At 54.6% G+C, this 19996-nt stretch overlaps 6 protein-coding genes across 6 annotated transcripts; 5 read left to right on the top strand and 1 right to left on the bottom strand.

Annotated features, from left to right (window-relative positions):
- Window positions 1-672: 672 nt before the first annotated feature.
- OSTLU_10581 (predicted protein) lies at window positions 673-1017 on the bottom strand (the record flags this gene model as incomplete). Its single annotated transcript, XM_001421562.1, has 1 exon — window positions 673-1017. A coding segment is annotated over one exon (345 nt), but the record flags the coding sequence as incomplete, so codon positions are not given.
- Window positions 1018-2111: 1094 nt separating this feature from the next.
- On the top strand, window positions 2112-4424 carry OSTLU_27807 (predicted protein; the record flags this gene model as incomplete). Its single annotated transcript, XM_001421712.1, has 1 exon — window positions 2112-4424. The coding sequence occupies one exon, from the start codon at window positions 2112-2114 to the stop codon at window positions 4422-4424; it is 2313 nt and encodes a 770-aa protein (XP_001421749.1).
- Window positions 4425-4602: 178 nt separating this feature from the next.
- OSTLU_27806 (predicted protein) lies at window positions 4603-5517 on the top strand (the record flags this gene model as incomplete). The annotated part of the gene is made up of 1 exon (XM_001421711.1): window positions 4603-5517. The coding sequence occupies one exon, from the start codon at window positions 4603-4605 to the stop codon at window positions 5515-5517; it is 915 nt and encodes a 304-aa protein (XP_001421748.1).
- Window positions 5518-6058: 541 nt separating this feature from the next.
- OSTLU_27805 (predicted protein) lies at window positions 6059-15558 on the top strand (the record flags this gene model as incomplete). Its single annotated transcript, XM_001421710.1, has 4 exons — window positions 6059-11275; window positions 11352-11647; window positions 11707-11797; window positions 11860-15558. The coding sequence occupies 4 exons, from the start codon at window positions 6059-6061 to the stop codon at window positions 15556-15558; spliced, it is 9303 nt and encodes a 3100-aa protein (XP_001421747.1).
- A 134-nt stretch (window positions 15559-15692) lies between these two features.
- Window positions 15693-18476, top strand: OSTLU_18337 (predicted protein; the record flags this gene model as incomplete). The annotated part of the gene is made up of 1 exon (XM_001421709.1): window positions 15693-18476. The coding sequence occupies one exon, from the start codon at window positions 15693-15695 to the stop codon at window positions 18474-18476; it is 2784 nt and encodes a 927-aa protein (XP_001421746.1).
- Window positions 18477-18648: 172 nt separating this feature from the next.
- Window positions 18649-19982, top strand: psbQ (psbQ, PSII-Q, OEE3, photosystem II polypeptide, oxygen evolving enhancer 3; the record flags this gene model as incomplete). The annotated part of the gene is made up of 4 exons (XM_001421708.1): window positions 18649-18759; window positions 19111-19236; window positions 19501-19608; window positions 19713-19982. The coding sequence occupies 4 exons, from the start codon at window positions 18649-18651 to the stop codon at window positions 19980-19982; spliced, it is 615 nt and encodes a 204-aa protein (XP_001421745.1).
- Window positions 19983-19996: the final 14 nt, after the last annotated feature.

The raw sequence follows: 19996 nt of genomic DNA, 5'->3' as shown, positions 1-19996 counted from the left end.
AGCGCGCTTAGAAATACAACTCTGAGACCAGAGAACTAATCACTGGCGAACGCGACGGCTCGCTCGCGTTAAATTAAACTCGGCGCGATCGATGCTGTCGAGGACTCGACGATCGATTCCGGGCACCGCTTTCACCGCGACTAAGTTTTGAGCGGCGTTTCTCGCGTGCTCGTCCCCCGTCGCGTCGTCAGGGGCGAGTTCACAAAGGAGCGCGGCGGCGCGCGCGTGCTGCACGACGACGCCGACGCGAATCTCGGGACGCAAACCATCTCGACGAACCGCGTCGAGCGCGCTCGGTGAGAGTATTTCGAGAGCCAGACGACAGAACTTAAGCGCTTTGTCGTCGTTTCCCATCCCCTGCGCGGCCTCGGCGAGATGCAGACGCGTCGAGGCGAGCGCGAGCGCGCCGCCGTCTCCTCGCACTCGAGCGAGAATCTTCGCCGAGCGCTCGAGCAACGACGTCGCTTCGGCCAGACGACCGAGCTTCATGAGCACGAGAGCGAGCGATTCGCAAGCACCAGCAATCTTCACGTGATCTATCCCATTCATGTGCTCCAGAGTGCTTAAAATACGGCGCCGAACGCGTTCGGCGTCCTCGAATCGTTCGCACTCCCACAGCAGTTGCGCGAGACGCTTCATGCGCCGCGCGCACGCGTCCGTGTGCGCGGCACCGATCTCTTCGCTCACTTTGATCGATCTTTCGAGCAGCACTATGGCATCTTCTTTACGATCGCTTCGACACAGCACCTCGGCCATGTGATAGAGCGTCGTCGCGTACTCTGGATGATTCGTCCCGAGCGTCGCCTCTTTGCGAGCGAGCGACTTGGCGTACAAATCGTACGCTCCGTCGACGTCGTCCTGCGCGAGTCGACACCCCGCGAGATTGTGTAACGCCGTTCCCACCGCTGGATGATTTTCTCCGTATTTCCGTCGCAATATCTCCAGCGCCTCCTCGAACATCGCTTGCGAATCCTCCCACCTCGCCTCGATTCTATTCAACTCGGCGAGGTTGTTGAGCGCCGCCGCCACGTGCGCGTCGTCCTCGCCGAACCCTTTCTTCGCCTCCACCAGCGCGCGCTGTAAATACCGTCGCGCTTCGTCGAGTTTTCCCTCTTGCACCAATCCTCGTCCTATATCCGTGTATATTCGCCACTGCGCCGTCGACTTGTTCGACGTCGGCGCCGCCTCCGCCGCCGCCGCCCCGCGCCGCTCGCACCCCCCCTCCCCCGTCGCCGCCCCGACGACCAGCGCGCCGCACGCGAACCCCCGCGCGTTCGCGCCCCATCCCTCGCGCGCGCCCTCGCGCGCCGTCGTCACCGCGCCGCCCGACGCCTCCGCGCGCCGTCGCCTTCCCGTCGTCGCCGTCGTCGTCGTCGTCGTCGTCGTCGTCGCCATCGTCGTCGTCGTCGTCGTCGTCGCGACGCGCGACGCCCGTTCGAGGCGTCGTCCGTCCTCGTCTCGTCTCGCCCTCGATCGCGTCGTCGCCGCCGTCGCCGCCCGTCGCGCCCGCATCGCGCCGCGCGCGCGTCGACGTTCGGACGCGCGCGCGTCGACGTTCGGACGTTCGGACGTTCGGACGTTCGGACGTTCGGACGTTCGGACGTTCGGACGTTCGGACGCGCCATGCCAAGCGTCGCCGAGCGTCGCCTTTTTCGCGGATCTCGATCGATCGCGCGCCGTGAACCCCCGTCGCGGGTCGCGACCCGTCGACGCGAGGGGTCCGCACACCCGGAAAATCAAGGCACGCGCCCGGCGTCTCCGGCGCGCGATGTCTGTCCGTCGACCGCGACTTCGCGACGGCTCGGGCGCCGGCGCGCATGGAGCGCGCGCGGGAGGCGCGCGCGAGCGAGGGCGCGACGCTCGATCGAGAGGACTCCGCGCGCGCGGTCGCGGTCGCGGTCGGGACGCGGGCGAAGGACCGAGGGAGCGATGGCGACGACGCGAGCGATGGCGACGACGACGCCTCGTTATCGGGACGCGCGCGCGAGGGGCGGGACGGGACGCGGACGCGCGCGCGGGAGGGGGAAGGGACGACGGGGCGCGAGGTAGAAGACGCGGGCGCGCGCGGTGCGGGAGGTCGAGGGACGATCGATCTGAGACCGTCGACGACGATGGCGGATGAGGACGTGCGAGAGCTGGCGACGTACGGGACGGCGCTCGGGACGCCGGAGCGGATCGAATCGCTGGAGAGATTCGTAAATTTACGCGCGCTGCGAGCGCACGCGTGCGAGATAACGAGCATGGATTGCGAAGCGTTCGCGGTGTTGACGCGGTTGGAAGAACTCGATCTGTCGTCGAACGCCATCGCGGAGGCGAGAGGGTTGGAAAAGTTGACTCGCCTGCGAACGCTGAATCTGGCGAGCAACGCGCTCGAGTCGACGAGGGGATTCGAACGAGCGTCGACGACGCTGGAGCGAGTGAACATTTCCAATAATAAAATCAAGTCTTTGAGTGGGTTTGCGAGGAGTGACGGGGCGGAGTGGGGCATTCGCGCGCTCGACGCGCGAGGGAACGCGTTGGAAAGTTTCCAAGCCGCGCGAGCGCTCAGCGAGTTGACGCGCTTGGAATCGCTTCGGTTGAAAATGGAAGAAGGATCGGTGATCGGGAAAGAAACGAACGGGATGTGCGATGTGCCGTCATATAGAATTACGATGGCATCGCTCGTTCCTTGGCTCACGCACCTAGATGGTGTGGTTTTAAGCGTCGAAACGTGCACAAAGGCGATGACAAAGACTCTCGACGCGTCTGCGACGACGGCTCCCGGACGAAGCAGCATGACGCCTCCCCACGCAGAGCAGTTTTCGAGAACGCCTCAACGCGGGGACCGTTCGGGTGAAAAACGACAAACAGCCTTCCAAGCCGCCGATGAGAGCGTCAAATCGCGCGGCGTGCAGGTCAACGGGGATGCGGCGAAGCGAGCCATCGATTTTGATCAGCAAGTCGTCAGGCGCGTTCGGGAAGAGTCGAGTCAAACGGAGGCACCTTTGATGAAAGACGTAGAGACGCAGAAGAGTGCGATGTCTAACGTGACGATCGACGACGCGAGCGAGCGCCGCCTTCGTGAAGAAGTCGAAACTCTCCGCCGAGAGTTGACCAAAGCCTCGCAAGCCATCGAGCGCGCGTCGAGAAACGAGGAAGCAGCACAACTGCGAGTCAGTGAGTTGGAGACGATATTGCAAGAAGTCAGGACGGAATCTGCGGAGAATCTCGCAAATCTGAAAGCCATGTACATGGACGAGCAAAACGCGTTGCTAAACGATCGCGTGAACGAAGCTCGTAAGGAATCGACGGTGTACGCGCAAGCCATCGAGGAGAACGCGCGCTTGAAGGAGCGTATTTCGTCGATGGAACGCGAACAGCATGCGCACGAAGAAGCCGCGATCGCGAGTAACGAGAAAATTGCTGCCCAAGAAGCGGGTCTCAGTGAGATGCGAGAATTACTTCGAGTCGCGTGTGCCGAACGCGCCGAGGCTGAGACACTCAACGAGGAATTGGCGCAAGTGGTGGAAAGTCAACGCGATCAACTCGAAGGTTACGCCAAGACGCGTGAGATGGTTGTTCTCATGGAAGAAGAGCTCGAGCGCGCCCGTGGGGCGGTGATAGATAGGGAAAGCACGCATGCGACGATCAAGAGCGCCAAAGTCGCGGCGTTGAAGGCTGAGAGGTCCGCCGCGGCGCGAGAAGAGAAGGCTCGCGAGCGAGAAGAGCTCGCCGAGCGACTCATCCGGGACGTCGAGGCTCTTCAATTGAAGCTCGAATCAGCAGATGAGAGCACAAAGATCAAGAACGATATGCTTCAGCACCAGAATCAGCTCATTAAGTCTCTGAAGGATGAAGCTGTTCGATTACGCGAACAAAAAGCGGAATCGTTGAGGACGCACGACGCGAGAATGGTGGAGGCGGAAGCAAGGATGAATGCGATGTCGGAAGAGTGTCGATCTTTGGTCCAACAGGTAGAGTCGATGGAAATGAACATCACAGAGCTAGAAAATGCTCTCGCGGACTCCGAGGTCGATCACGCATCGTATGAGCACGCGATCAGCAAAGCAAATAATGCCGTGGCTGAACGCGACCGCATAATTGTTCACATGGAATCCCAGATCAAGCGGTTGACGCAGACTCTGGAGACGAGTGATAGTATCGAAAAAGCGAAGAGTAAAGAATTGCAGCACCAATTGGAGGAGCTGAGTGAACAACTGGCGATCGCGAGGGATAAGGCCAGTATGTATGAGACGCGGGCAATCGCCATCAGAGAGGAAAGCGATGCCATCGTGCGCGAAGCGTACGAGCGAGTCGACGACGTCGAGCACGAGATGCGAAGCTTACTCTTAGATATGGCCACGGAGAAGAAGGCAAACAGGGATCGGATGGCACAGATTGGAAGATTGTTGCAAGAAGGGGATATTCCATTGGCGCTCGATTAAGATAACTTAGAAGGGAATGTGTGAAATAGAAAACGTAGAATGCGCGGTACACGACGCGATACGACGCGACGCGACGCGACGCGCCCTCGAGCCTCGGCACTTCTAAAACGGCACCTCTGCGCGCGCACGCTGATGTAAACAAAAAACTCCGCGTCGATTATTGAATCTGTGCGTTTAGATGCGCAAGCGCCGGGCTCGTGAACTGACTAAGCGTTGGCTGCTCCTTGTGCTCGTGTGTGGTTCGTTTCTCTTCGCCTTTCTCTACCCCCTTCCAGAAACAAAAAGTAGCGTACACACAGTCGTAATTCTGACGGTTGGTAACGACAGGAAACTAGACGATCTGCACCGCCTCGCTCGCGACACGGTTTTCTCGAACACTCGCTCTGCACGAATCTCTGCCCAAGTGTTGGTTTATGAAGGCAAGTTTCGCCCTTGGTTCAACACGTCAACTGCCGACGACGCGACAGTCGTGCAAGCCTCTCGGGAGGTGGAACGATTGCGTTACGGAAGTCATTCGTTCGAGTTGTTCTCAGGAATATACGGTGCTTCAGTGAAGCCAAGAGCCTTGAGATGGCTCACGCAGCCAGATCAAGCGTGGATCGACTTCGGCTGGATCATCGAGCCCGACGTGGTTTTCACCGGCTCGTGGCAAACGCTTTTTGAGAAATACGAATCAGATTCGAGTGATCTCATCGCTTTCAACACAACATTTCGGTACTCAAACAAGACGGCATGGAATCACTGGCCATCTTGCACGTACTGTCGAGGCCTTCCGAATTGGTGCAAGCAAAGTGCCTTGTTGCCCGCGTTTCGGATCTCGCGAAACTTTGCCGCCGCCGCGGTGGCGCACCTCTCCACTTCTACCAGAAGCAGCGGACATCACGAGGCATTCCTACCAACTTTCCTCACGGTGAATTCCGACACATTCTCGTTCCGTGATTTGGGTCCCGACGTAGCTTACATGCGCTGGCGTCCGGCCTTTGACTTTGACGCGGTACCCAGACTTGCGCCGATTCGCCGCGACGCGCTGTACCATCCCGTTAAATCTCTGGAAATGTATAGAAACCTCTCTCAAGCGTCACTTGAGGCGTGAATTTCAAATTATTTCAAAGTTTCACTCAAATTCGTCGCACGCGATCGAGCGGTCGTCTCAAAATCGCACGTTTAGCGTCTTCGACCTCGTCGTCTCAAAGCGCCTTTGGGCGCCGAGACGGGCGATTCGCGACATGACTTGGGGTTTGCAACTTTCCTTTTTCAATATCTAAAATAATAGTCCATTATTACTCTTCAAAGCGTAAAAACTCGTTGAAACGAAAATAAACTCACAAACGAACCAACGACCGCGTCGCCGAGGCGGCCGCGACGATTCCATTCGTCGCTTGGAGTCGTTGGTGGTCGAGTCTCGCGTCAACGCGTCGCCGCGTCACTCCACCGCGTCGACGCCGAGCGGTGCGTGTATAACACACAAACTTCGTCTCAGCGCTCATTCGCTTCGTCGTCCATGCCGCTCGCGCCGACGACGCGCTCGAGCGCGCGTCGCATCGTCTCGTGAAGTCGGAAGCCGCGGCCATCGCGCGGGACGCGGGGTGAGCGTGCGGGAACGCGCGACTTCAAGCGCCGCTCGCCGCGCGACGATGGGTGGTAACGGTCGTACAAGCTCGCGCCGAGGGTTCAGAGCGCTCGTCACCGTCGCGCTCGTCGTCGTCATCGCGTCGTTGGCGCACTCATGTCAAGGCTTGACGTTCAATCGTTGCGAGCGCGGGTGCTCGGCGAGCGCTGGACAGGGGCGATGCGGCTTAGACGGCGTGTGCGCGTGCGAGGCAGGATGGGCAGGACTTGCGTGCGATGTTCCCACGCCATCGGTGGTGAAAGAGTCGCGCTTGGATGGGACGGCGGGGTACGAGTACGACACCGCCGGGACGGCGTACGACGAAAAGTACGTCGAAGACGTCATGGTAGACACGCGAAAGAACGTAATTTACGTCTACGCGCAAGATGCTAATGGAACGCGAGTGATCGAAGTCGATCCGAGGTATCCGGAGACTTTTACCTCAAACGCAGTGACGGCGAGAGGTTGGGGACAAACGAACGGACCGAGACGAGAGACAACGGGCGCGGTGCCATTGTCGATAACACCTTTGCCAAATTTTTGCGGTATTGGGATCTCGAGCGGGTGCGCAGCGAAGCATCCGAGAGCATATGGACATGTGGATCCTCAGAAGTCGCGCGGTTGGTACGGAGTGTACGCTAAAATGGCTGCCGATTTGTCGACAGCGCTGACGGGCGTCGTCGTGCCAGTGAACATGTGGCATCAGACCACGGCAAATCAGTTTAGATTTTCGCTTTTCAAGTATGTCGGTACTACATGCTCATCAGATTCATCGCAGTGGGCGAACTGCGTTCTCAGTTCATTGACAAATGGTCAGGCGAGTGCGACTTTCTCAAAAGAGCAGTACATTTTGGATGCCATGGGCACAGACCCAGCCAACGGCATGATAGTGTACAAGGCCACGCACGAAGACGGTCTGTCGCGAAGCGTCATTGGTCACGTCGACGGCAGTTTGAACGATAAAGGAATAAACTTCTTAGCTCCGGGTTTACTGAGCACTAAATGCCCCACATGTTCGCTTGCCCCGGACGCCATGAGGTTGGAGACGAGTGTGGCGCATACTCAAACAGGTGTCAACTATGTCATCTTCGCTGGATCTGCCCTCTTGGATGACTCCGATGGCAAAACCTTTTATCCTACTTTGTTCAAGGTGAATACAAACTCAGGGACTCGTGACGGCGATGGGGTTGAAATGTATTTGGACTCAACAAACGTCAAGGTGCTCGAGGCGTGCGAAGGGCAGCTCGATTCAAAGCAAGGACGCTTTTCGACGTTTACTGCGATCACAAAGCACAACGGCTATGGATACGTGGGCACTTCAGGTCGAGACGGCGACTGTCCGGGGTGTAAAAATCGCGCGGCATGCATCTTCATGTTTGACTTGAATTTTGCTGAAGGCGATAGTCCACTCGCCGTGATTGCTCTTGACGCAGCGCTCGGAGAGCGTGATGCTCTGAGCGCTACCGTTCAAACCGGAGCGACGGCAGGAGAAAAAGATTTCATGTACTGGGCCGTGGGATCGCGTGAAAGCGGTAAGAGTCGGATCGTCAAGATCGAAATAGGGGGTACGGACACGTCTAGTGCTTGTATAAGCGGTTGTTTCAAGCGTGTGGGGACATTTGAAGAAAGCCACACCATCGGTGGCATCAGCGCCGTACCGGGCGAGCGCAGCGTGTTCGCGGTGAGTTCTGCGGCGAGTACGACGTACACAAAGTACTCCACGGTGATCGTTTCGGGGATCGAGCCGACTCACATCAGCGCGCTCACGTCTGGAACGCCGATAAAAATTCATGGATCTGGCTTTTATTCGCCTACCCTTGCCAGTGGAATGAGTCATTCGATTTCATGTAGGTTTGGACACACTTATGACGCTAATAATGGGTTTTCGAAGACATCTTGGTCGCCAGCAACTTATGTTTCGGCGACAGAGCTCTCATGCATGGCACCGTCGGCGTCAAATTCAAACTCCTCCACTATAGGTTATAGCGAAGTCCAAATATCGTTCGATGGATTACCAACCGATTCGAGCGATCCAACAAGCATTTGGACCAACTCGCTGTGGAACTCTGGTCAGATATATCTACGTTATCACGATCCAGCCGTCATAATTAGTACAAAGATTGGTTCAGATGACGCCAAGGTTCTTCTCACAGGCGAGGATGCCGATCTCGCGCCAGTACTGCTTCGCATACTCGGAGGTCCGTTTCTGAATTCGCCCGATTTAAAATGTAAGTTCAACGATAACACGACGAGTGTGACCAGTGCGGTGTTCGTTAGTTCGTCAGAAATCAAGTGTCCTGTGTGCAATGTAGTCAATGGAAGGTGCGCCAATCCAGTTGGGAGTCCGCTTCCATGGCTTACGAACGGACAACCGCAAGATGCGCAGGTCGCAGTTGCACTGAACGGTATTGATTACGTTAGTGGAGGGATTTTGAAGCTTCATGGACCACCAGTTGGAGTTAAGCTCTTGAGTGGACCGGATTCGCATCAAGCTCGAGTTGCCGCGACAGATTTCTCACTTGGAACGTTCAAGGTTGGACTTGTGGATATCGATGGAACTGAAATCAACTATGACCGTGGTCAAGGAGGTACGAAAGGTTACACAATTTCGGCGAGTATTTCTGGGCCGTCAGAGGTCGCTATCACCGAGGCAACGTCATCAGTGCAGACTTCGGACGGCATCGCAACATTCACTCCACAGCTATCCTCGATACCAACCGCTGGGGAATACGTGATCACTTTTACCGCAACCGATTGTACCAATGATGATGGTGCATGTAGTGATGACCTTGGTGTACTTGCACACGCCTATTTATCCGTAACACCAGGTTCGAGCGGTGGTTTGAAGGTGACACCCGGCGCGGCGACGGAGAATTCTATGATATCAAGTGCTACGTTATTTCCAACAGATGTCGTCGTGCTCGACGCGGCCCGAAACGTATCGATCGGACATTTGACAGTCGACATCGTTGACATCGGTGGAAGTATGCTTCAGACGCTATCTCTTGATGACGTCACCGTACAAGCGTCACTCGTGACGGGTACACTCAACAGCAACGAAGACTACAGAGAGAGAAGTATCGGAGCCCAGCTCACTGGAACGCTGAACAAGACGACTAATGATGGTCGAGTATCATTTTCAGATCTCAGACTTGTCGCTATGCCACCTTCTGGTTCACGAGCTGTAGGATCCACGGACGATATCACGTATAGCGATGCCACACGAGGAGACTTTGGCGAGGCTTCAAAGTACATTGTTCAGTTTACGACGACGTTGAATGGAGTTCGATATCGCGCGCATTCAATTATGCAAATGGAGATCGGCGAACCGTCTTACCTTCGTATAAATGGGACGTATAGTAAGAGAACAGTTTACGCCGAGGCACCCAAGCAATCCGTAGGTGAAATTATCATTGGCGCATACGACGGGGGGAATAACTTTGTCGGTGCGGCGGAAATTACGCCGCGTACTGTGACCGTACATGCATCGGCTGGTATCACTTTGGATGGTACTTTGCAAGTAAAACGAGACGACAGCGGTGTATGGCGATTTTCTGATCTCAAAGTAGTCGGACCTGTCGTCGGGGAGTTCGGATTGACATTCTCGTCTGGCGATTTAACACCCGTTCTCCAAGTGGTGAATGTGCTAGCTGGAGATGCTGGATATGAACTAGCTTCGAGTCAATCGATATTATCATCGGTAACAGCTGATCAATCTGTAGGATTGGGTTCGTTCACGGTATACGTTCAAGATATGCTCGGCAATTCAATGGGAACCGCGGATCGTCACTCAACCACGGATGCAGTAGCGCCAAATCGTACCATTCAAGTGACTTGCGAAACTTTGAAACTTTCTGGAACGACTGCGATGTTCACGAATGGCAACGGTCAAGTTTCTTTCACGGGTTTGATTGCAAATTCACCGAAAGTCGGTACGCACACCCTTAATGTCATTGAGACTGGCGCTGAAGTGAGTGGCGAGTTGCGCGTGGGAAAGCTACAAAGTACAGTTCTCACGGTGAGCGTTTTGATTGGAGCCGTGAGCGGATTCAAGGTCACCAGCCCCAAAGTCTTAGAATTTTCACCATCATTCACTGAAAGCATCCAACTATCCGAGGCAACAGCATACTCAGCCGGGCACTCTGTGCCTCTGGATGACTTCGTCGTCGTACCGGTGGATGGGGCGGGAAATGAGTCGCCGACGGGGACTTTGCCGAACGGAGTTACGTTGACGGCGATGATGAATGACACAAACGTCGAAATTCATCCGTTCATACTCGGTGCAAATGCGACAACAATCGCAAGAACGTCGGTACTTACTGTATACACAGATACTTCACTGTACCCGAGGACCGGCTCTCTTGTGGAAACCACTTCGAGCGCTGGGACTGCGACGTTCTCAGGTTTGCATCTCGTCAAGCCGCAGAAAGGAACGTACAATTTGACTTTCGTGTCGTCCGATTCGAGTTTGAGGTCTGCAAGCGTGGATTTAGAGATCACGGCAGGGCGATCCAATCACCTCGGCTTACTGCCGTACTGCGCCACAGTCGACGGAGCGTGCCAAACTAATGTCAACTGCACTTGTCATCAATATCGCGCCGCGTCGGACGTTGCAATGTACCCAGTCGTGGTGACTATTCTCGACGGAGCTTTCAATCCCGTCGATGATCTTGAAACGAAAGCTTGCGAGACATGTCCTAGCAGACGTGTGCACTTATCGCCGCAAAATGTCACCTTGTGCAGAAGAACTGGTGAAGGCAACGCATGCGAATGTGCTGGGCTTGCCAGTACATCGTCGACACTGCATGGAGTATCATGTACATCAGTGGCGACTTTTGAAGCCAACACTGAGTCTGGTGGAAGCTATTTTGATGGACTACACATCGCCAAGCCGTACATCGGTACGTACGCCGTCGACATCCACTCGCCGGGTCTGCTGGGTGCACAGTACTACTTTTCCGTGACTTTGGGAAATGCGGCACAATTGATCCTCGACGAAACACAAGGTAGTGGAACATTCAAATCTAAGCTAGAAACATCGATTGCGAACGCTTCTAGTCCTCTAGTTGGGCGACTTTACGATGGCGGAGGGAATTTTATTTCGGCTTCGCCGACCGGGGCACAAATATTTGTTGTCTGCCAAACCGCCGAATTGGCGGCTTATCCACAGGGAATTAATCCCTTGATAGGAGGGGAAACTTTTGCGATATCGTGTGGTAGCACTACGACGTGTGCAACTCAGGTGAGTCAACTATGCTCGAACGCGATGAATTATTTATTTCACGGAGAACAATTAATTAACTTATTTAAATACACAGGGCGGCACACCCGGCGTCGTTGAGTTTAAGAACCTCGTGCTGCTCGCGCCGACTGCGCAGCAGCACGATATCGTATTTTATCTCAACGGCAAGGCCGTTGCGACTTATGCGGTAACAGTGGCGTTAGGAGATCCAGCTAAACTGGTCGTGGCAAATTCACCACAAGGATCATACCCGGCGACGGCATCAACAACCCTCGGCCCTTTCGAAATTGCGATCGCAGATGACGCAGGTAATCGTTTCGGGTCGCTTAACACTCACGAGTACAGTATTATCGCCAGTATCGTGGGTCAAAGGTACGTTTCGATTCTAATTAATTCATAACCGGAATTAATTAATTTTATTCAAAATGTAGGCATACGTTTGCGACGAGCGGGAGAAATGGCGTCATAGCGGCGGGAACCGACAGTACACTACTTCGTGACACAGTGATCAATGCCCCAGAGGTACGCTCCCATTGATGACAGATTTCATTAGAACTTTCATCCTCACACACAATTAATTACAGATCGGGGATTATGTGATTTCTTTCAACTGCGACAATTGTACCGCGTTAGGGCTCAGCGTTGCGCCCGCGACTCGTACATTTACGATTACGATTGGCACTGCAAGTGCGCTTTTCATCTCACCGGTAAGGCTTACTTATTTTTTCTTTTTCATGCAAAATATTAATGGTGGATTAATTGTTCAGACTTTCACGTCACCTGCCAGCGGTGCAGCAATCGCGTTGCAGACTGCGTATTCCACGGCAAAAAAAGTAAAATTGAGTATGATTCAGATTCGTGTGGTCGATGCAGGCTTGAATGCGCTCAACCTAAATTACGAAGTTTCTGTAAAGGCGGAGCGCGTGGTCGTGAGCGCTTGCAACTTTGAGACGAATGTATCATACACACCTCAGACTATCGTTGCGGGCACAGCGGTGTTTGATGATATCGTATTCTATCGACCGTGCACCGGAACGTACTCATTGACGTTTTCTACAGCGGGTCTCGATTCGGTCTCCACACAACTGACTTACAGCGCTGGGTACCCAGCGGCGCTTGACACGTGCACCGGTAACTCGTTCACACGTGTCGACCGAGGTTTGTGTCGGGATCCTGCACAATATATCGCAGCGCAAACCCTGGATCTTCGTGACTTTGTCGTGCAAATGACTGATCCTGGCGGTTATCATGTGGGCTCGATGTGGGACACCGAAGCGCGTAACATCACGGTTGAGCTATTTTCTTTCGTGCCAGCGGAGGATCAACCACGGGCAAGTGTGCTACCAACCTTGCAAGCCGAATGGGATGGATCTCTTCTCGCAGTAAATGGTGGAGTGGGATGGTGCAAAGATTCACTTGACTCTAGCCCGAGGACTGTGGTCTCCAGTAATCCCACGACTGGTGCTTACACGTACAGAGTGGTGTACACCAACCCCGCACCATCATATTGCAGGGAGGCTGGGTATAGTGGTATTGCGCCCGACACACACTATAATGTCGGTCTGCATATTCAAAATGCATTAGCTGGGACCTATCGCTTGCGATTCGCTTCATCATGTGGCTCAAGTCGATGTCCTGGTGCGCTCTATCCTGTGCTGGAGACTGACATGTTGGAGTTCACCGTAGTCCCTGGCGCGCCGACAGCGTTGGCCGTCGTCACGGCACCTCCCTTCATAAACGAAAATGACTTCGCACTTTCGCCTGCACCAGTCATCGCGGCGATCGATTCTGTAGGAAACGTGTGCGTCGATATCAATACGACGCTTACGGTCAGTGTATCGCCCGCTGTGGCGAGCATTTCAGGGACAGAGGCGGCGATGGTGAACGGCTTGGCGAAATTCGATTCAATCACAATCATCGGTGAGCGCGCGAATGCCTATGAGCTGAATTTTTCGGCTTCAACGTTGAATGTGAGTATCGTACCTTCAACTCCAACGACGGTCATGAATTGCTCAACAGTCAAACCGAACAGCGTGCTTCGCTCTGGCGTGTGCGAGTGCATTCCTGGCTTCACCGCCGACATTAGTGGAGGCACGGGATATACTGAAGATATCGATACCATTTATGTCGAAACGAATATAACTCTATATAAGACAGCTACATCTGGGTCATCTCGATGGCTCGATGCTCTTCACCCGTATGGCATGTGTGTGCCGTGCAAGAATGGCTTCTACAAAGTGGCGCACGGTGACGGAGCATGCACGTCGTGCCCAATCTCCATGGATACTTCGCGAGTTGACGGCAGATTGAGGCAAACATATCAAGCACAGTCAGGAGTGCAACTTTTAGGCGCCCTTGGTCACGTGAGCAAGAGTTCCTGCCACTGCATCTCTCAAACGAGTGTCCCATTCGAGAGCTATTATCGACAACTCCCACTCGATGATTACAAATGTATGGCATGCCCGAAAGGTGCAAAATGTTACGGTGATGAGCTCGAAAATGTCGAAGCGCTTCCTGGTTTCAGTAGATTTGACCGACAAACGCTGAAATTTCGCGCGTGTCCGTACCCTGACGCGTGCCTAGGCGGCGTAAACAGCACATGTCTTGATGCAGGGTACACTGGTGCTATGTGCGCAGCTTGTGCGAATGGTTATGCGTACCACGCCATTCGAGAAGCATATCCACCAAAATGTTACGATTGTTCGGCAGGAGCATATCGAGTGCTCAACTTTCCGATCGTCGTCGTCAACTTTCTCTGGATATTGTTGCTGGTGTGGCTCATTCGGGTTGTCAATCAACGCCGAAGTTCACAAGTCGTCGGCATGATAAAATCGTTTGTCACCTATTTACAAATGACAGCGTTGGCGAAAAATTTAGACCTCGCATGGCCGGATTCGATGAAAGCATTCTTACTTATCGCCGAGAAGCTTTCGTTACCTGACATACGGTCGGCGTCAGCAAAGTGCGCCATTGGCTGGAAGTTTTACGGAAATCTACTGTTTCACGAGTTGCTCCCACTAGGCTTGATGATATTCTTGTTCATCATCTTCACGGTTATCAAGTACGTCGAAGAGTTGAGAGAGGCAACGGCCCAAGCTAGAGTGGAAGCCACGAAGAAGACAAAGGCAAATGATTCTGCTGAAGATGAAGAAACAAACGCCATCGATAGTGGTAACACGAATAAAGTGAACAAGCACGATGTCGGTCTTGAAGAAGTGCGAAACATCAGAGCTTACGACATAGTAATATCATGGCTCGTCGCGACTCTGTGGCTTCTCTATCCCACCCTTGTTCAATATTTGGCTGAGTTCACGCAGTGCACTGGTACGTCTGGCGACAGCGATCGACACTTTGTATCCGACTATTCGGTCCAATGCCGGGGCACCGCCTACTCACTTTACTTGTTTATGGTCATCGTTTGGGCTATACTGTATATCGTCGGTATTCCATACGGTTTGCTGCAGCTCGCTCGCGGAGAAGACATTGTCGGCGAGCACGATTCAGCAATGGTGCAATATCGTCTCGGTTTGCTCTTCAAGGGAATCAATGTCAAGTCCGCGTGGTGGTGGGAATGGGTCATATTCGCGAGAAAATTCATCCTGATCTTCATAGTGATCGTATCTAGACGAAGTGCAGTCATTGGTGGATACACGGTGAATTGTATGTTGCAACTTTTCTTTGTATTCCACATCGTCGCAAAACCGTATGCCGGCGAAAAGTACGCAAAGATCGAGACACATGGCTTACTTGCTACTATGGCAACATTCACCGGCGGACTGATTTTCAAACAATCAGGCGAACAAGGTGGACAAGGCTCGACTTTTGTCGATCTCATCACGGCCTTGTTGTTCATCCTGCACGCATGGGCATGGTATGATTTTGCCCGAACGTTGGTTCGCCAGTTCCGCGAAGAGGGCGAAGAAGGCCTCATCAAGCGCGCTATTCGCGACTTGGAATTTGAAGAGGCGATTGTCGACGAATTCGACGCCAAGAGAGACGAAGAGATCATTCATCAAGAGAAAATGGCAAAGGAAAGCGAACGCATCCAACTTCGAAGCATGACTGGTCAACGTCTTCCTTTCGCCGACGACGATTTACTTGAAACGATCAAGGCTGACTCTACGATTACTATTCGCCAGCAACACGGCGCTTTGAGCTCACAGTTGCAAGATTTACGTGAGCGCTGGAAAGCTCGAACACACCGACGCGGCGAACGTTTAATCGCCTTGGACGAGCGCCATCTCACCGCGCACTCCACGAACTCGCGGGAATCCCCAAAATAGTATTAAGCAATAATCAATAGATAGACTTATCGTGATTGAAGCAGCGCATTCGTTACGCACGCGTCGCTTTAGTTCCCATGCGTTCTACGACGCCTTCTCGCTTGTCGCCGTCCCGACGTCACTCCGCGCCTCCGATGTGGCATCACGCCACGAAGAGGCGTCGAAGGCCCGCGCGGTGGAAACCACCGTGTTATTCTATCGCGTTCGTGTGCGTGCTCACCGTCGCACTCACGAGGACGTCGCCGCGTCGCGAGACGATTGCTGTTAGAGCGCTGAAACTCGCCGATGGTGTCGCTGACGCTGATTACGCCGACGCCGACGTGCGGAAAGATAGTGACGATGAACGCGGGGCAGACACAAATCACAAGCGTACACGCGCGAGCTTTGAGACGTGTTCGTCTTGCTCCACATGCGTGCCTCATTCCGAGCTGGGCGAAGACGACGTCGTCGACTCGCGTGGGTGGTGCGAGCGCTGCGACTGCGACGTCAAAGTTGAGCGCATCGACGCGGGAAATCCAGGGAGGTATGTCGGCAAATCTGAGGCAATGGTGTTGCGAGGAGTTACGAGCGAAGGGAAAAAGGTGAGCGTCAAGGCTTGGTGCGGTATTCGTGGACAATTTCGTCAACACGCAAACGCGACGCCGGTTGACGAAACGTGTGGCGGTTTCCACAGTCAGCGTGATCGATCCCCGGAAAGGATATCAGCCATCCATCGATTGATCGAAACAATGGGGTTCGGGCGACTTGTGTCGCCTACGGAGGCAAAGACTTTGAAGTTTTTCACGCCACGCGACACACGTTCTCTTGGTGGAAAGCAAAACACTCACGTTCTCGTCACAGACTGGGCAAAGGGAATCGCGCCAACTGATATCAATGGTGCCAGACCAGGCCAGAACATGATGACGAAAGAACTTTTTCTCGTTGTATCGCGACTTAAGCGAGAGGACGTCATAGGGATGACTCTGATGGACTTCCTCCTTGGTAACCACGACAGAAATATATTCAACATCTTCATCGACGAAGCCAAAGGGTCGTTGATGCTGATAGACAACGAGGACATGTTGAAACGTGAGGACGAAACCAGCACAGTGAGCATTCCCGGGACGCGCCATCACTGGCACTATGTTGCAGGTTATGTGATCTATGAGAAAGAAAAAACTTTGCCGTGGATGGAAAGGTGCCACGCAAAGTCTGCCAACGAAACTAAACCGGCGTGCATCGTGGAGCTTGAAAACGGAAACTGGTCACCGACTATCGGAGCTATCTTAGATTACAGATGTTGGGTGGAGGGGGGTGCCATTCACCGCACGTTTCCTTCCACGTTTAGCGCGTTTTTGGCGGAAGTCACTGACGCAACAATAGAGGAGTTGATGGAAAAGTACAGCATCGCCGAAGAAGATGTCGCCTTTCTGAAAGATCGCGCGACTTTATTGAATCGTTACGGCTTTGAGGGTGCGCTTAAGACTACTTTGCTTCAAGCAGAAAGTCAGTATGACATTAATGCGCCGTGTTGCGATCCATTAAATTGTCCGTGGCCCGTGGAAGAGTCACTAAAAGCCAGACGCGAGATGAAAACGTCACACTTTGGGCCGTATGTGCGAAATCATAAGGAGTTGAATGCGATCGCACAGAGTTTCATCGGACCGAACGATGCCCAAAGTGTTACGTCTTTCCTAGAGTCTTTAGTTCGAATTCAAGATGATCAAGCCAACCTCGGTCGTGGCGAAAGAGTTGAGGATCATCAACGAAACAAACGCGCGCCGACGGTCGAGGCGCCGCAACATGATGATATACCGCTGCTGCTGTCGTCGAGCGATCCGAGTTTTCAGTGGAACAACATCGAGCGCGTTGACGCATCTACACTATCAATTGACGCGTTCGAGCGGAAATACGTCAAGGAAGGGCAACCAGTGGTGATCGAAAACGCTAACCTTGCAACTGTGCTACGAAGCGTCGTGACGCGAGAGCTCATTTTAGATTTATGCGGCGATGCATTCGCCGACTTGGGGTCGAAAATAGTGCCATTGTTCCAGTCTATGACGAAAACGACGCATCAAAAACTTTTGCGAGATCTTTCCGAACGTCTCGAAACGACACGAGGTTTGACGCTGAATGAAACGTTGGATTTTCTCGAAGGCAAAGGAAAGATTAAAACACTGAGAGATTTTTTCGATAGTGAGTTGATGGGGGAATCCAAAATAGCCAGAAAACGCGGCGTGGACTTTTTACACCCAGCGGATAATTTATGGCCACCGAGCGTACACTCGTGGCACATTATTGAACAATGTCCGGCACTCGCCGAACGCGTCAAAGCAGCTGTCGAAACGAAATTGCGCGGAGACTGGTCGTATATCTCCAAGATACTCTTTCGCGAGCGACCTACGGAGTTCAAAAAGTTTATGCTCTTCGCCAGTGGCGATGGCGTTCGAGCGTATCACGCGCATCATCACGCCAAACCGGCTCACGTGATGGTTTTAGTGGTTCAAGGCTCGAAACGCGCCGTCGTCTGGGATCGCGCCGATGAGGAAAACCTCTACCCGCTCTCCGCGCGCGTCGGCGGTGAAGAGTTGTACAATCCCGTCTATCTGGGGAACGCCTTCAACGTCGACTTGGACAAACAACCCAAAATCGCGCGTTCGCGCGGCTTCGGCGCCGTCGTCGAGGCGGGCGACATTTTATTCATGCCGTGCGGTTGGATTCACTCCTTCGAGAACGTCGGCGAAACCATCCAGCTCGTGTGGTCGCCGTCGATCAGTTACGACGCCGGCGAACAATCTGTCGTGCCCATCTCGGACGACGGCGTGGCAAAGTATTGCCCAAACGAGAACGGTCGAGACGGCTTCACGCGCGAGTCCGCGGATCGAGATCGAGATCGAGATCGAGATCGAGATCGAGATCGGGGCGGTACGCCCGTATAATCGTGCGCGTCGCGCCTAATGTTGTGACATTCGTGTCGAAAACCCTACACGTCGAATCCTGACTCGCGCCGACCCCCCCCCCCCGAGCGACCTCGAGTCCGCCGCGACCTCGATCCGATCCCGCGCGCGCCCGGCGCGACCCGCACTTCGCATCGCACACGAACGTTCGACCATGTCTGTCGCCGCGTCCACGTCCGCCTTCACCGGTAAGGCCATCGCCCAAAAGATCACCACCTCGAAGTCCGTCAAGGCGAACACGGTCGTCAAGGCCTCGGCGAACAAGGTACGGACCCGCGATCGAGCGATCGATGGTTGATACGAGCGCGAACGATGGTGATGATGCGATTCTATCGCGCACGCGTCGACGCGTCCGACGCGCTTTCGACGCCCGGGACGCGCGCGAACGATCGAATGAATTTCGACTGACCGAATCGCCCCGCTCCGTAAACGCGCGATCGCGTCCACCGACGCGCGCTCGACGTCGACGCGCGCGCACATTCGCGCGGGGCGTGGATCGCTATCGCATTCGCGATCGATCGTCATCCCGCGCGCGCGCGCGTCGTCCGACGCTCGAGCGCGCGTCGCGTGCGAACTCGCGATCGCGCGTGTGCTGGATTTTATCGCGCGCGCACAGGCTGTGTCCCTCGCCGCCGTCACGGCGGTCGTCTTGAGCGCGACCCCGGCCGCGTTCGCGGCGACGGGCATCGAGCTCACGGACAAGCGCGTGGAGAACCAAACCGGGTTGCAGCTCATCTACGAGGTGCGTCGAACCTGGACGACCGGTCGAACCCGGGCCGGTCGCGTCGATCGATGCGAGCGTGGAAAACCCATTCGGGGGGTCGAATACCGTATTCAACGCTCTCGAAGCGCTATTTACGCGTAAAATCGCGTCGCGCCCTCGAATCTCGCGAGATTCGCTCGAATCCGCCCGGATCGATCGATCGGGCGAGTGGAGGGTGGTTGAGGCGAGCGAACGCGCGCGAGAGCTCGAGACTGACTGTTGACAAATTTCGTGCGCGCGAAGGCTCGTGACTTGGAATTGGACCAAAAGCCGCGATCCGATGGCCCGTCCCGCTTCTCTTTCCAAAAGCTTTCGCAAAAGGAAACCGCGGCGCGCGCGACGGAGTCTGTGGTGCGTGCGGCGCTCGACGCGAAACGCGGCGAATGACGACGACGAACGTGACGAGGACGACGAATGAGAGACTGACGATGCAATGTGCCACTTACGATTTATAGACTCGCATCAACAAGGATGTTGGTGAGTACGTCGGCAAGAAGTACTGGACCCAAGCGTCCAACGAGCTTCGCCGCCAAGTCGGTACCCTCCGCTTCGACATCAACAACCTCGTCGAAATCAAGGGTGCGGACGCCGCGCAAGCCAAGGCCTTCTACAAGAAGCTCGAAAACCTCGACTTCTCCATCCGCCAAAAGGACCAAGAAGCCGCCACCGCGCTTCTTGCTGATGTCCAAGAGACCGCCAGCGCCCTCCTCGCCTCCCTCGCGTAAGCTCGCGCAAGCGA

This window comes from Ostreococcus lucimarinus, chromosome 15 (assembly GCF_000092065.1).
Source record: "Ostreococcus lucimarinus CCE9901 chromosome 15, complete sequence".
Taxonomy (NCBI): Eukaryota; Viridiplantae; Chlorophyta; class Mamiellophyceae; order Mamiellales; family Bathycoccaceae; genus Ostreococcus; species Ostreococcus sp. 'lucimarinus'.
This window is presented reverse-complemented; position numbering and strand designations above follow the sequence as displayed.